General features: G+C 42.2%; 1 protein-coding gene and 5 non-coding genes across 6 annotated transcripts; all 6 read left to right on the top strand.

The window, feature by feature from the left end:
• Positions 1–384: 384 nt before the first annotated feature.
• On the top strand, positions 385–8,093 carry snx15 (sorting nexin 15). The gene is made up of 7 exons (XM_003452394.4): positions 385–620; positions 1,163–1,319; positions 3,314–3,429; positions 3,596–3,875; positions 3,974–4,132; positions 4,803–5,000; positions 7,485–8,093. Exons 1-7 carry the CDS (start codon positions 522–524, stop codon positions 7,616–7,618), a joined length of 1,143 nt encoding a protein of 380 aa, XP_003452442.1. The 5' UTR covers positions 385–521; the 3' UTR covers positions 7,619–8,093.
• On the top strand, positions 1,560–1,641 carry trnal-aag (transfer RNA leucine (anticodon AAG)). The gene has a single exon. It is a non-coding gene; the product is annotated as a tRNA-Leu (tRNA).
• On the top strand, positions 2,097–2,178 carry trnal-aag (transfer RNA leucine (anticodon AAG)). The gene has a single exon. It is a non-coding gene; the product is annotated as a tRNA-Leu (tRNA).
• trnal-aag (transfer RNA leucine (anticodon AAG)) lies at positions 2,682–2,763 on the top strand. Its single transcript has one exon. It is a non-coding gene; the product is annotated as a tRNA-Leu (tRNA).
• On the top strand, positions 5,754–5,835 carry trnal-aag (transfer RNA leucine (anticodon AAG)). The gene has a single exon. It is a non-coding gene; the product is annotated as a tRNA-Leu (tRNA).
• trnal-aag (transfer RNA leucine (anticodon AAG)) lies at positions 6,863–6,944 on the top strand. The gene has a single exon. It is a non-coding gene; the product is annotated as a tRNA-Leu (tRNA).
• Positions 8,094–13,798: the final 5,705 nt, after the last annotated feature.

The raw sequence follows: 13,798 nt of genomic DNA, 5'->3' as shown, positions 1-13,798 counted from the left end.
ATATATTCATATAATTATTGTTATATAAATTTTTACATCTATATATAGTTTTAATATATAATTTCATCTTACTATTCCAGTTTTAACCTTTAGATGTTTTCCTCGTATTTGCGTGGGGTCTCCCTGGATGCTCCGGCTTCCTACCACAGTCCACAGTGCCTCTTGTCCTAAGACAGTTGGGATTGGGTCCATCCATAGTAGCTTCTTAGATTTAATTTATATAAAAAAGAAAGAAAGAAAAACGCATGTAAAAACTATGGACTCATTTAAAAAAAAAAAAAATTTAATGTAAAATTTTATTTTCATATACCTAGTGGAGGAAATAATTTTTTTAACATTAAACTGAATAGTTTGACGTCTCGTCTCTCCTACGTAATCACGCATTCGTACACGTCACCAACCAGGAAATGAATACATCCACGGAGAGGAGGGGCGAAAGAATCACAACAGAGCCTTTGACTGTTCGCGTTTCTTGCCGCTAAAACAACAACGCCGTTTTTCTTTTATTAACGAGAGCAAACATGTCACGGAAACTCAAAGAAGACTATTATCGGTTCTTCTCCGTTACCGACCCACGCACACACGAGAAGGGCCACACCGAATACAAAGTAACGGCGAGGGTGAGTTTACACTGTTTATCTCTCCTTAGCTACAGCGTCATTAATTGAAACCTATCGTAGAGCCGGGTGTAATCATGCTTAATAACTACGTGGTTAGCTGTTTTGCTTATTACTTGCCAAAACATATTTTAAATTTAAATGCGTAGCACAAAGGTGTTAGCTTAAAAGTAAGTGACTTGGTATTATTATAAATAGTGTGCATTTCTAACAGAGTGACAGACGACCCGCAGCTAGCTCATATAAATAAACAAATAACTATACAACGGGCCTTTTATTTGAGGCAGTGGTGCACAATGAGCAGTCAAATGAAACAGAGAGAACTTGTGATCCAGTTCATGAGCACCCTCATGACTACAGAGGCATGCCTATAAAGTCAAAGAGGATCATGTCTTCATAAGCTTTGTTCAAGCACTCATTGGTCTCTCTTAAATTTATAATTTAAATCGTGGCCTCTGCAGTGTTACCACAAAGCAAATCTGCTGTGTCTCATTGTTAAACATGCAGCCAGTTAAGCGACATTTACTTTATTCTGTCATCTGCAGTTTGTGTCCAAGCGTCACCCAGAAGATGTGAAGGAGGTGGTTGTGTGGAGGAGGTTCTCAGAGCTGAAGAAGCTCCATGGGGAGTTGGCCTACACGCACAGGAACCTGTTCAGAAGACAGGAGGAGTTTCCACCTTTTCCCCGAGCACAACTTTTTGGTACATGAGTAAAGATTGTGTTATGCTTTACATTCCTGTGGAGCCTTTTATGCAATTATTGCTTTCATTCCTGTTTTCAGACTTTCATCACAATTCTTGTGACATTTCCTCTCAGATTTACTTGTCTTTATAAGAAGTGACATGTTTAGCGTCGGTCTTTTTGCAGAGCTTTGGTTTGTGAGTTTTGCCTGTCGTGAGCTGTGTTGTATGTTTTTGCTTATGAACTGAGAGTTGTCTTGTGGTAGTGTGGCCGAGCGGTCTAAGCCGCTGGATTAAGGCTCCAGTCTCTTCGGAGGCGTGGGTTCAAATCCCACCACTGCCAGCATACAGTGCTCTTTTAAAATTTCATTATTTACAGCAGGTAGCTCCATTTGTTTTAATCTGACCCTTCCTGACAGAACCCCAGAGGGTTTTGTGTCTCTATTTAAATATTTTGAAGTAACTCATGAGACTAATTATCAGAGAAATCGTGTGTTCAAAAGTATTGGATCAGACTTGTCCAAAAATGTGCATTTGCTATAATAATAATAATTCGAGGGGAGCGTGTTTATGTGTTCTCTGTAGATCCTCTGCCTTCCTCCTGCAGTCTATTTGCATGAGTGTTGAAAATGAAAAGCAGCTGTGCTGTATTTTTTTATCAGGTCACGCTGATGAACTTCGTGATGAGAAAAGTCTGAATGGGAGGTGGGCAGTTCACTGTCGTGTACAGCAACATTGACGATCAAGCAATCGACCTTTACCTTTGATCTTTTTACAGTGAGTCATAGCCTTCGAGCGGGTAGTGTGGCCGAGCGGTCTAAGGCGCTGGATTAAGGCTCCAGTCTCTCCGGGGGCGTGGGTTCGAATCCCATCACTGCCAGCATGTAGTAGTCTTTTAAAATCTTGTTATTTGCAGCAGGTAGCTCCATTTGTTTTAATGTGACCCTTCCTGACAGAATAATTACCTGAGAACTGTTCAAAATATTTGACCAGACTTGTCCAAAAATGAGCTTTTTTTTCTAAATTTGCTATAATCAGATGCATTCGAGGGGAGTGTGTGTATGTGTTCTCTAGAGATCCTTTGCCTTCCTCCTGCAGTCTATTTGCATGAGTGTTGAAAATGAAAAGCGCCTGTGCTGTATTTTTTATCAGATCATGCTGATGAGAAAAGTCTGAATGGGAGGTGGGCAGTTTTGTGGTAGTGTGGCAATGATGAAAGCCTGAAATCTCTGTGGACCTTTTGTTATGATGTGTACAGCAACATCGACCAATCAAAGTTAATTTCACAGATAGCATGTCAGAACTGTGGAGTACAGCCCTCTCTTCAAATGTATTCTGAGAAAGGTAAAATGAGTTAGGACAGTGAGTCATAGTCTTTCAGCAGGTAGTGTGGCCGAGCGGTCTAAGGCGCTGGATTAAGGCTCCAGTCTCTTCGGGGGCGTGGGTTCGAATCCCACCACTGCCAAGTAAAACTTTTCATTTGGCAGTGGGAAGTTTAAGACACACCTCTTTATGTTTTAATTAGAAGCATCATGTTTAGGGTTGATCTTCTTGCGAAACTTTGTATTGTGTATAAAAACTCAAGTGTAAATATGGTTCAGCAAATGGAGGAGCATATTCCGGGAATGGTGCGACTCCCTGCAGAGAGTTTTGTTGTCGATGGAGACAGTGTCAGGTAACTCGGTCTGCGGTCCGCTGTTCCTCATGCTCATGTTGGTCCGTCAGCCAGCTGAAGAGAAGAGCAGAGTTATAGTACACAAAGAGCTGAAGTGGCTTCATTTTTCAGTGGTTACTAAAATCAAACTGCAACCACAGCAAATCAGTTGAGCCGTACCTATAAACAGTAATGATTCATGAGTTCATTCAACTTTTCATGCCCTGCTTAATATGAAGTCAGACTGTTTGGCAGTGGCAGCAGTTTTAACCTCGACAAATGGCGATTACTTAATGCTAACGGCAGCTTCAGAAGTGAAAAAGAAACTGTAACACTTCCCTTTTGTCTCTTGTAATTTTAGGAAGGTTTGATGGGGCTGTGATAGAGGAAAGGAGAAAAGCAGCAGAGGCCATGCTTCAGTTTACTACCAGCATTCCTGCTCTGTATAACAGCCCACAGCTGAAGGAGTTCTTCAGAGTAAGACACACTCAGAGAGGCACTCTTACAATCAAAATCAACCATTACTCAAATCTTAGCAAACATTAAACGACAGAAAAAAAAAAACGTATGCCAGGTCAACGTTCATTTTATTACCAGACCCCATTTTCTCTAACGCTGCCACACTATCCCTTCCCTTACTCAGGGTGGTGAGGTAACAAGGCCTCTGGATGCCACACCTCTCTCTTCTGCGGGGTCTCTGCCTCCTCCTCTCATCCCCCTCCCCAAGCGTAGGGCATCAGACTGTGAGCCTGCTGAGGAAGAGGAGGGCAGGGAGGCTCCCACCTTGCCCCAGGATCTGGGCAATAACCTGAGCTTAGAAGTGGGAGAACCAGAAGTGGCAGCTGAAGCCTACAGTGAGATCGGAGGATCTCCAACAGAAGAAGAGCAAGAGGAGCTTAGCGACACAGAGCTGGATGACCGAGGTAGAAATCTCACAATGTGTGATGGTCTGTTATGTCCTTATTTAATTCTTTTATTCTTATTGTTGTTCTCACTTTTGTGGTCCGTGTTTTCCCTCCAGTCCCATCTCCATTCACGGACCCCGAATCAAAAGAGACCCAGGAAGAATTCGACTCACTGTTTGACTCTGTGGCTGAAGGACTCCCATCCCCAAAGGAAGAAGTTCCTCCTCCACTGTCTGATAATGACTTGGCTGTTTTCGATCCCTGCTATAAACAAGGTGATGCCAAAATAAATGTGAATGTAATCATATAAAGCTGATTTTAGTCTTCCCGAATATGTGTCTTATCCATTAACGCTTTTACTTACTGTGTCAGTGGATAAGAAGATGTCTGTGATCAGTGTTTTTTGAGGCTTCCTGATAACATATACTAGTGTAAATGTCTATACATTTATGTTGGAGCTGCTATTAGGAGGTGAGCCAGTGCTGTCAAATATAATAACAGTCTTCCTTCACCTGGCTTTTTTGGTTATAATAAGTAATAATAACAATAATAAAAATAAATAGAAGTACAATAAAAAAAAAGCATTTTTTGAAGACCATTAAATGTTGCAGTTCTTGAGTTAATCTTCTAGGTGAAGGATCCAGAGGCATCTTCCAAATGTTTATTTACATTTGGTCTCTAAGTGGTCAGGAAGTAGTTCAGAGTGTCATTACAGTTTAAACACAGGCCTAGGCAGTACATTCACATTGGCTGTTTTGTTTAATTAACAGTCCCAAAAATGAAACATATCAGCAGACCTTAACTGCTGTTTCCGGTTAAAAACATCACATCCAGTGATTTATTTTAGATAGTGACTTTTTAAAACCTAACAAATAAAACATAAGACATAGTTAACTAAAGACAATATCACTACTACTACAATATCTCTTTTTCTTTGATTTACAGATAGATCCAATTCTTCCACCGACCACTCGGAGTTGCTCTCACTACCATCAAACAGTGTGGACGGAGAGGACGGGGGTTACTTAAACCAAGCTGCCAAGGAGCTGACAGCTGCCATGGAGAGGGAGAAGGAGGGAGAAATTAGTTCTGCCATTTGTGGGTACAGGATGGCAGTGGATATTCTGATCACTGGAGTACAAGGTGAGCCCTTGGTGTACAAAAGAATCAGTGGGTGGGTGGAGAAAGAGAAAGAGAGGTGGGAAGAATATAGTTGAAGAGATACTCCTGTAAGAGCTAAAAATACTGATGAAGGAGCTGAGGAGACGGGTGAAATACTAGGTGGTTGTCGCAGTGGTGGAAAATTAGAATTACTAATCTGCTGTGAACATTCTGAGTTCAACAAAAACCTTTTATTTTTTTCACATGGAGCATTTTACTCGAATGCTCTCTGTCATGTCTATTTCTGCATCAATTATTAAAACAGCTTTGTTGCTATGGCGATAGACCATGAAATCACTTTGTCAACTGCAAAACCTGCAGAATGCCAGACGGTGCACCATGTCCAAATGAAAAATAAATTGTGCGGTTAGGTTTACAGCTGTGACGCCTCACCGACCATATTCAAGCACTTTGTCTGATGTGCTGCTACCATGCCGATAAATGCGCCGTTAACAACTTTACTCTCCTGCTTTACCTGTTATTTTGCTGTAAGTTGTTGTGTTACTGGCAAGTAAGTTCTGACATCAGTTGTCTATGGGGAATTGTGCGTTTGTTTATGGCCAAAGGGAAATGTTGCAACAGTTCTACTCTTCGTCTAAGGAGCTTGGATTGTGACTTACACCCATTTTCACACCTTGGCTCATGTGATAGGGGGACAGTCCCCTATGTCTAAAGGACCAGAATCAACTTTCAGCATGTCCACCCACACTAGTGTGTCCTGATGCCTGATGTGCAGGTAGTGTGGCCGAGCGGTCTAAGGCGCTGGATTAAGGCTCCAGTCTCTTCGGAGGCGTGGGTTCAAATCCCACCACTGCCACTTAAACCTTTTCAGGTGTGGAAAATGCAGTTCAGTAGCTTCATAAGAAGAACCGTGTTTAGAGTTGCTCCTTTTTGCAAAGTGGTGGTTAGTTTGTGAGACCTGAGTTCTGCCTATTTTGGATTTTAGCCTTTGTTAAATTAAAAGCTGCTGTACTATTTTTTTTTTTTTTATCATGGCTGATGATCTGAGTGCTGAGAAATTTCTTAAAGGGAAGTTTGTGGTAGTGTGGTCGAGTGGTCAGGAGTGGTCAGGATCCCCTATGTGTCAGGAGTATCGGAGCAGTTGAGACGCATTTTTTCTAAACACCGCGTCTCTGTGGGTTTTAAAGCCCAAAACACGCTGGGCCAAAAATTGGTCCACCCCAAGGATCGGGTCTGCCGACACAAACAGAGTAACATAGTGTACGCTGTTAAGTGCCAGGAGGATTGCCAGGATTTATACATGGGGAAACCAAACAACCTCTGGCAAAGCGGATGGCACAACACAGAAGAGCTACCTCGTCAGGCCAGGACTCTGCAGTCTATTTACACCTACAGGCCAGTGGACACTCTTTCAATGATGAGGATGTACACATCCTGGACAGGGAGGAACGCTGGTTTGAGCGCAGAGTCATCTGGGTACATCTGTCACCATCTTACAATGCTGTGATTGCAGCCATTCCCCAACTCTCTGTGAATGGTACTCATGGCCATTGATTAGTGGTCTTTGATCAGTGGTTGTTGGTCAATGGTCATGAGAATTTGCATATTAACAAGCAAGGAACTGACCTCCCAGCCCATTGTTCTTCCAGTGGTGCTGGTTTCAGTCAATATGCAAATGTACTTTTTAGAAGATTGTGGAAACCTGCCATCAGCTGAGACTGAAGAAGTCAATTGGATGAGTGACGAAACGTTTCTCCCACTGAAAACGCTACGTCCAGATGAACAGATTCAACCTGGATGATTGAGAATGCATCAAGATGTCAGGAGGCTAAACTCTGCTAACCCATTACCCTTCTGACAGTGGGTTGGTCTTTTTTTAACAGGGTAGCATGGCCGAGTGGTCTAAGGCGCTGGATTAAGGCTCCAGTCTCTTCGGGGGCGTGGGTTCGAATCCCACTGCTGCCAGGGTTATTTTTCTTTTCCTAATCTTCAGTATATTGTAAAACACTGATAATGATTTGTATTATGCTTTTTCATGCTATCTGTCATATAAACATCGATATAATGGTAGATGGTCGTATTAAATGTGGACACTGTTTCAGATAATGAGGTCAGTGCATGTATAGATTCATAGTCTCAGATTTGAGACTGCTGTAAACACTCTGTTTCCGACCCTTAGCTCTGTGTAATGTCCATCAGAGTGGATGTCCCTGTTATGGACACCTCAGACACAGAGTTCTGCCTTTTGTTTATGAGGGGTAGCCAATCAGAAGAAAGCTGTATTAAAAGGAGAGGTTGGGAAGCTGTGATAGCTTGTCTCAAACAAATAAATAAGGATTATTTTTATATATTCTAGTTGAGTCCAAGAATGTGAAGTTAAGAATGAGCATAATATGTCCCTTTTGTTGTCTTTGTCAGTCTCCTCTGTTCTGTTACGCTTTTCAGATAAACCCTCCACATGTACAATATTATACACTAATCATTTTTATCACTGTGTCCATGCAGGAGACACGGATCCAGTACGCAGGGAGTCTGTGATGCGAAGGACGGCGCAGTACCTGAAGCACGCTGAGATGTTGGTCGAAAGGCACTCCTCACCCTCTCACACTCACACACCTGCAAATGCACAGGACCACTAGATGCACATCTGTGTATGGATGCACAATGTACAATATATGAGGAAAGATGGAACACAATGGAGCTCAGGGTCGTGGCATACACTGGCATGTCACACAAAGGCATACTGACGAAAGGTACAGATAAACAGTTTCACAGATACATGCACATACGGACATTTGGACCGTGGCATTCTCAAATACAACCACATCCAGGTGGAAATGAAACAACATGGCACAAACATACAGACCCACACGCCCGAGGTACACACTACAGCACAAACTGGATCTTTAGTTGCCTTTGTTTTGAAAAACTTGTGACTCACAAAATCTACATATACAGAAACTGAACATAGCTGTTAACTTATTGGATTAATGCATCTCTTCTTCTTCTTGTCTTTACTTTACATTGTGCTCTTCTTGAGCACAATAATGTATAAGTGTATCAGTGATTTACATTTTGCACAATCTTTTGTTAATAAATATGATTTTAATTTAAGTGAGTAAGATTCCTTCTCTTCTTCGCTACATTTTGAAAGGGTGGCTTCACTGCTTCAGCCGACAGTGTTACCAAGTCTGTAACTACAGCTGTCCACAATCCGTCAATCAATTCAAAATAAATGTGGTTTTACTACAGGTAAGTAGTAAAAGTGGAAACAGTATCAACACCTTTGTGCTATTTGGAATAAATCGCTCATTTTTTAATAAATTAAACTGAGATCTATCTTCTAATTACCTGTTTAAAATGAGTACATGTGACATAATTGCAGTATTCACATGAATAAATCAGATTTTGAGAATCATGGCAACATATAAAAAGTACATTAAATGTTGCTAAAGAATGGTTGTTTTCCCTCAGTAAAGATGCAAATAATCATTTTGTCCCTTAACAGATCCAACTGTCTTTTAATATCTAATCTAATAAGGGCATGTTGTTTCTTTCTTTAGGCCTTTCATGGTCTTATATTTGTCTTTTCTGTTCAATATAAGCAGCAGATAGATAAATTGTGCCTATTTTGAACTATAAATGTTGAATAATAGTTTTGCGTGGTCTGCTTTGATTTCACTGTTTGACTCAGGAACTGTTCCGACAACTGCCGTGTGACTAGCATGTGCTAGCTGGAGCAGGAGCCTGACCAGGAGGCATGCTAACCATGCCACCTTGAAAACACTGATTCAAACTAAGTAAGCTTGAATGATTTCATGCACGGAGTAAGACCAGTGTGACAAAAATACTGCTCATACCTGTAAAACAGGTCTCTCCCTGTTGCAGGCATAGATACTGAAGGTTTTATCTGTCGCGCTGCATAGGGGGTGGGTCATACTGCGCATTTGGACTATGAGGGCATTCACTTCATCCTGTTTCTATTTGGAGGAATGAGACTATTCCCAGTGTCCCTCACAATCGCGTTGCATGTAGGTCTGCAGTAGCAAAGCATTACCTCTGAGAGGCACTGTTGACTTATTGGATTATAACCACCAACAAACGCCGTAGTGCAGAAACTCATGCTCTCTGTTCATGTTAAAATCAGGTAAATGTCATATTTGTTTTCCCCAGATGAACAATTTTGAGCACAAAGCAGTGAACTGCGGATGAAACCGGAACCCGCCTGTTGCTGAACTCTTCTGCCTTCAGCTATACTACTTAATGAAAAATTGATGCTACAGGTTTTGCTTTTTTGCATGCCGAATGGGCTGTTAAAACAACGGCAAGATGGTCCCAAAAATAATGTTTAGTGACAGTGACTATATCTGCATATACTTGATCAGTCAAATCAATTTTTCATGCATTTTTGTGACCAAGTATGTAAATGTAGGTAAACCATGATACTACCTTTTTGTTAGGGGATATTTTTGATTTTTGACTAAGAGAAAAGAGATGAAATGCCAAAAAAAAAAGATGGAAAAGAGAAAAAAAGATCACAGCCAGCACCAGAATCCTTTCTCTGGAGAGGAGAGAGGGATTGAGTGAGCGCTGGAAGGACAAACAGATGGAGAGGCGACAAAAAAAAGGGAGGCCAACGAGAGGAAAAGGCTACCCTTTCTCCCACCACATCGAGGGGTTGCAGAGTGTGAGACATGACAGAAAGGACGGAGGAGAGGGGAAAAAGGAAAGGATGAGATTAGAGGATAAGCAGAGATCATCCCTCCATTGTTAAAGGGATGGGAAAAAAGGACCCTCCCTCTTCCTCTATTTTCCTCCCCTCCACCATACCTCCTCTTTTTTCTTTTTCTTTTTTCTTTTTGCATGCTTTGTTTTGACCATTGTAGTGAGCTTGAAGTGGATGGAGGGATGGCGAGAGAAAGCAAGAGATAACATTGCTCCATCCTGTTATACATCCCTCTTTTCCTCTCATCTCTCCACCTCTCTACCTCTCTCTCCATCTCCCCCTCGTTCTAGTGCTCCACCTGTGAAATGTAGAGGATGTGAGATAGGAAGATGGAGAGACAAAGAGATGGAGGGAGGGTGGGAGGTTTGAAATCAGAAGGGGGGGGTAGAGCCTCACAACATTAGCATGCTGAGAGTGTCAGCACTCTCCTCTTTTTTCTCTCTCTCTCTCCCTCCATCCCCATCCCTCACTCCGTCTCTTTCTCCTCACTGGTCACTGCAATTATACCATCAAAACACTCCAGCCTGAGAGCATAATAGCTTCCCCCTGTGCGTGTGTGTGCGTTATCACGAGAGATCAAAAGAAAGAGATGTGTGTGTCGGTGTGTGCCTGTGTGTATTTGTGCATAATTTAGTGCCATACATGGTACATTACGTGTGCATGTATGACATAAAGGGCAGCTCTGCGTGTATATGCGTGTGTGTGTGTGTGTACCCATTCTGGATTTGCAGCATGTGTGGGTGACATGAGTGTGTATGTTTAAGTATCTTTTTGAGTCCTAGCGGCTAGAAAAACTGCTTCTCCAACCCCTGACCAAACACACTCTTAAGCGCACTCTAAGAGACCCACTTTGCATGTGTGTGTGTGTGTGTGTGTCTGCAGAGTTTCTATTTACACACACTCTCTCGCACTGGCTCACACTAATGGATGCATGCAGGCATACAGTCATGCCTCTGAGAGACAAACCGTTATGACCTACATGCCCAGTGGGTCATCATCAAGCCAAACTGCACACTGTGACACCTTCGGGTGTCTATACACACACACACACACATGACGCACACACACTTTCTCTGACTGTTTTTATTTTTGCTCTCTCAACTTCCTCTATTGCTCTTCCCTTCCGCCCTCTGTGTCTTCCTTTTTCTCTCTTGTTCCCTAACACACACATACACACTAACCCCCCTCTGTGAGCTTGTTATTCCTCTGTCCATTCGTTTCTCTCTGTCACCTTGCCCTCAGCTATTTGAGTACACTTCTGCCTCTCTGTCTCCCTCTCTCTCTCACACACACATGCACGCACAAACATTTGTGCTCTTTCTGTCTGTCTGCTTCACCCTCATGATCCTTTCCAGCCTGTCTGTCTCTCTTTCTGTTTCTGCCTGTCTTGACATATGTTAACAGCCTCTGTGTCTCTTTCAATTTGACCCAGAGCCTGAACGTCAGACAAAGCGTTATCACCAAAACCGTGCAGGAGGAGTTTCAACATTTGAGCATAACTCCACCAATTTTAGACAGAAAATTCAGTTTTCTTCATCCTGATGAATCACATAACACCTGGTGATAACTGTTTCTGTTTCTCTGCAAGAAGGAAAATGAACGTACCTGATCACTTTTCACTGACATGGTCATCAGTGGAGCCAAAAGCCTGACCTCCAGACTGCAAAAAAGGCATGGACGTCCAGGAAGGGTTTAATTGAAATATGTCATTGAGTTGCATTATGGGAAATGTAGGATTCAGTCTAGTATGTGTGCTCGCTTAGGTTTAGAGAAACTATCGAAAATAGGTGTAATCTATGAAAACCAAGCAACCCAGTCAAAAGAGCAGACTTTAAAGCATGTCGCACACACACCGCAGCACCGAAAAACATCAAACGCTACAATGAAACGTCTCTCATGAGGACAGCCCCGCAGGAAACAAAGTCCCAGTGTTACCTTTGCTGTGGAAAATGCATTCAGTGGAGTTACCAGCCAGTTAGCTGGAACATTGTCTGATGTTATTAACAGGAGAATGATCCAATTTGCACCTTGAGGCTTTTTAAAGGTGAAGAAGGAGCGATATTGAGTTCTGCAATATCTGCTCGCCCACCTGTTAAAAGGGAGTTTTTCTTCCCTACTGTCGCCAAGATAGATAGATAGATAGATAGATAGATAGATAGATAGATAGTTTAAGATTCTGTATAAATAGAACTGAACTGCATTGGACAACTGGGCTCCACAGTCGTCCAGGCTGAACTTGACGTAGTGTGTTAGGGCACTGCAGAATGAATTAAAGGCAGGCAGGCAGCTAGTGGTCAGCATATGTGGGGACTCTTTTAAAAAGCTTCCAAGTGACATCCTATGAAGCAGATTTAGAGGAAGCAAAGACTTTGAAAAGTTTATATCAAAGCAAAGGGTGAACACTTTTTGAAAAATCAGAAATGTTAAACATATGTTGCTTTGCTTTAGACATTTTTTGGGGAGTCATCATAGTTTCCTGTGTGTTGTTTCATTGTTCTGATGACATTTTGTTCCAAAAAGCAGAAAAAAGACAGTAAATAGAAACCCCTGAATGAATGGATGTGTTCAAACTTTTGATTGGTACTGGACTACAATGCAGTAATGCTGATTTTTTTTCTCGCACTAATTTGGCTTTTTTGAGTTTGACTATCTGATTTATGTAAGCTGCTTTTTCTCTTTTTGGACTAGTTCAGAAAATATTTTGACTTGTGCTTGCAAAATCCTCCAGGGTCTTCTCAACCTATAGTTGCTAAGCTGAGGAGATGCTGAGCAGGAGGTTTATCATAACGCTTTTATTTAAACTCCCCGTTCTTGCCAGAAACATGTTTTAGAGCCCGATAACCAAAACAACTGGCTAAAAGTGGCTAAAGGACAGCGCAGAGCTGAGGGCAGCCGCAGCGTTGGGTGATCACTTTCTGCTACTTTGTCACTATGATTGGTTTTCTCTTGCACTGAAAATACTCATCTGACCCACTGTTGACATGAAAGTATCGATTAATGCAGCTTTAATTAGATTTTTATATCTATTTCTCCCTTCGCCACCCACTCGCTGCCCTCCTCTCTGCTCCCAGCATTTTCTGTCCTCTAATTTCGTCTCTCCCCGCCATCACTCTTTCACTCCGACTAAATCAATGAACATACACTTTATGCCATTTATTGATCTTTTCGTATCTATCTATCCTCACCCCCTCCTGCTCTTGCCCTCTCCGTTTCTCTCACTCTTTCCCCCCCACCATCCTTTTTTTCACCACTTTCTTTCTCCCCTTTGAATATATAATCTCTATCCCTCTCTCTCTGTCAATCTCTTCTCCTTTTTATCTCTCGCTCTGGGATATCCTATTTATATGGCTGGCACCTTCACGCTCCTACCGGAGTATGTGTGTGTGTGTGTGTGTGTGTGTGTGTGTGTGTAAGAGAGAGTGAGAGAGAGTGTTTGATGTTAGTCTAAGTGGTTAACATAATATGAGCCCTCAGAGAGATGACGTTCAGGCACTCACACACAGACAGACACACAATTTTAGGCTTTTTGGTACGCTTTTCTGTGAACAATTTGTGCTTTTTAGTATTCTCCAGCTTGTGCACCAGATCCATGTATTATCTATCAATTGCATTCTCCCACTCTGTCCAAACACACACACACACACACACACACACGGACGCACATTCACAGCACACACACACACCTTTGTTCCTCAAACGCCTTCCTAGAATGACAAAAACCCAGCATTATCTTTTGTTATTTATTATTGCAGATGGAGCCATTATTTCATGACCTCGCCATCTCTCGTTCCTCCTCCCTCTGCATATGTTTTTATTTATTCAGACCTCTCCCTACCTCTCTTTCCTGCCCTCTCCTCCTCTCCGCGCGTTTATGTTTATTCAGATACGTCTCCCTCTTTTTCTCTCCATCTTTCTCCCCTCTTTCTCTCCCAATGCACCCATGTGTCCAGCTTTTGTTACAAGCCTTGTTTCCATAACAACTGCGACCTTTCACTCAGTGCATAACCAGTTTTAATCAGAAGTAGAGAAAGGAAAAGATGGGATGAGGCAGAGGTGTTGGGGGAAGGGGGAGGGGGGGGCGTGATTTAGGTGA

This window comes from Oreochromis niloticus, linkage group LG3 (assembly GCF_001858045.2).
Source record: "Oreochromis niloticus isolate F11D_XX linkage group LG3, O_niloticus_UMD_NMBU, whole genome shotgun sequence".
Classification (NCBI taxonomy): domain Eukaryota; kingdom Metazoa; phylum Chordata; class Actinopteri; order Cichliformes; family Cichlidae; genus Oreochromis; species Oreochromis niloticus.
Note: the sequence above shows the minus strand (reverse complement) of the source record. Positions and strands in the feature narration are given on the sequence as shown.

Excerpts from the sequence above, each read along its gene's own strand:
- snx15 (XM_003452394.4), top strand. The coding sequence starts at position 522 with ATGTCACGGAAACTCAAAGAAGACTATTATCGGTTCTTCTCCGTTACC. Across the intron at positions 1,320-3,313 it reads TCCCCGAGCACAACTTTTTG|GAAGGTTTGATGGGGCTGTG; the intron begins GTACATGAGTAA and ends TTGTAATTTTAG. Across the intron at positions 5,001-7,484 it reads TCTGATCACTGGAGTACAAG|GAGACACGGATCCAGTACGC; the intron begins GTGAGCCCTTGG and ends GTGTCCATGCAG.